The sequence below is a fragment of the Primulina eburnea genome, chromosome 8 (genome assembly GCF_022965805.1).
Source record: "Primulina eburnea isolate SZY01 chromosome 8, ASM2296580v1, whole genome shotgun sequence".
In the NCBI taxonomy this organism is placed as follows: domain Eukaryota; kingdom Viridiplantae; phylum Streptophyta; class Magnoliopsida; order Lamiales; family Gesneriaceae; genus Primulina; species Primulina eburnea.
In genome coordinates, this window is record NC_133108.1 from 36,532,499 (window position 1) to 36,534,691 (window position 2,193).

General features: G+C 45.9%; 1 protein-coding gene across 1 annotated transcript; it reads right to left on the reverse strand.

The window, feature by feature from the left end:
* Positions 1-835: 835 nt before the first annotated feature.
* On the reverse strand, positions 836-1,504 carry LOC140839222 (uncharacterized). The gene has a single exon (XM_073205859.1). It carries the CDS (start codon positions 1,502-1,504, stop codon positions 836-838), a length of 669 nt encoding a protein of 222 aa, XP_073061960.1.
* Between the last annotated feature and the right edge of the window lie 689 nt (positions 1,505-2,193).

Sequence of the window (2,193 nt, forward strand, 5' to 3'; positions counted from 1 at the left end):
AACTCTCTCACTATCGGGATGTCTTCCAGTTTCAGATCGAATTCTTCTTTTATTTCGCTGACCATTGCTAGGTAGATGTCTTCTCTGATTTCATGGCTGTAGAAGCTTGAGATGCGGAGAGCAGCGACTTCCGTTTCTTGGATTTACCTTGGTACACGACCTCCTCTTGATTCGGAGTTATGAGTCTGACTTTCTTCCCCTTACAATCTACTATTACATTGTTCTTGGCTAACCAATCCATCCCTAAGATGATGTCGAAATCGACCGTGATCAACTGTATCAAGTCGGCACTAAAAGTCTGGTCACTAATATTAATTTTACAATCTCTGTAAATTTCGTGAGTTTCAATGGCCCTACTAGTAGGTGTGGCTATTCAAAAGGGCTCAGTTAGGTTATCGGGCTTATATCCTAACTTCTTAGCAAATATCTTAGATATAAAGGAATGTGTAGCACCACAGTCAAATAATGCATAAGCAGGCACTTGCTGAATAAGTATGGTACCTGACACGACTTCATTGACGTCGTCTGCCTCCTCCTGAGTCATGGCAAACACCCTGGCATTGGGTTTTTCCTCCTTTGATTTACTAGGGCCTGCTCCCGCATTTGGCCCAGTTCCTCTGTTCGGCCCTGCTGGTCGGTTGGCGGCGGTAGGACACTCTGCAATTCTGTGCCCCGATTTTCCACATCCAAAGCATACACCGCTGGCCCTTCGGCATTCCCCGGAGTGCTTGAAGCCGCAAGTTGGGCATGGCTTGAGTCCTTGATGGTTATTAGCGGGGAATTGCCCCGAGGGAGGTCCACCTGACTGATTGGGCCTCTTTAACACTGGTTTTCCCTAGGAAGGCTGGCTGACAAGGGGTCGCTTGTTCCTGTTTTCCCCTTCTCTTCGACAAATATCAGCTTCAGCTTGGATAGCCGCACCCATTAGGTCTGAAAAGTTGGCAGGTTGGTAGACTGCTAGATCTAATTGGATCCTGCTATTCAACCCCTTCTTAAAGCGGTGCAATTTCAGAACTTCATCCGCCATAATTGCTGGAGCATAAGATCCAAGGGCATTGAACTGAGAGGTGTATTCCACAACTGACATATCTGGAGCTTGACTAAAATTTTCAAACTCGCTCAGTTTCTGCAGTCTGACCTCGGCTGGATAATATTGTTTTAGGAAAGCTTCTCTAAAACGCTGCCATGTGATTGGTCCTGCATCTGTCATGGCTGGCGAGATTGCTTCCCACCACTTGCCTGTTTTATCCTCCAAGAAGGGCACTACCACGTCCACTTTCAGTGCATTTGGGACTTCCAACAGCCGCAGCTGGGTCTCCACGCTTTTTAGCCAGCTCTGGCAAATTTTGGGGTCGGCATCCCCACTGAAGGTTGGACACATGTTCTTGCGGAGTGATTCATAATGGAACTTGACTCCGTGCTGTGGTGGAGGTGGTGGTTGTTGATTGTCGTTCGGGTTCACTAACCTTTGTAGTGTCGTTGCCACGATTGTGGTTATGGCCATCAGGTCGTCCTGGTTAAGACTGAACCCAGGTGGTGGTCCATTATCTCCTTTGTTGGCATTGTTGTTGTTGTTGTTGTTGTTAGCATAACGGGGGTTGCGGTTTTGTCTTGTGGTCTACCGGACATTTCCTACAAGTTAAACGCTTCTAAGAATATGACGTGCATAACGACAAGGTTGAATAAATAAGTTATGCTGGAACAACTGAAGTTAATAAATAAACATAACTTTATTAATTTTTGAATGTAGACGAACAACTGAATGCAACAAATAGTACTGAAAGAAACAAATCGTACTGACTGAAATAAAATAGCAACAATGGAAAGATAAACTCCTAGTAATAAGGAAAGGTAACTAAGAAACACTAATTATCTATCTCTCCATCTCCTATGGCAGCTATAGGCTCATCGATCTCTTTCGGCTCCTTTTCTTCCGGCTCCTCCTCTGGCTCTTCCTCTTGTAGTATCTCCACCATATGGATGAGCTGGGCGTTATCCTCTGTGAGCTGTGTCACCTGTGATTTAAGTCCCTGTATCTCCGGCTCAGCCACGTCCATCTCGTCGATCCAATGCTGCCGATACTGCAGATGATCCTGTTTCTTCTGCTTGAGTTGGTCCTTTAGAGCTTCCACTTGTTGGGTCAGACGTTGGTTTACATACGCGAGGCTGTTCATGGCCTCACACGAATTCTCT

Coding starts and splice junctions, on each gene's coding strand:
- LOC140839222 (XM_073205859.1), bottom strand. CDS start 1,504: ATGGCCATAACCACAATCGTGGCAACGACACTACAAAGGTTAGTGAAC.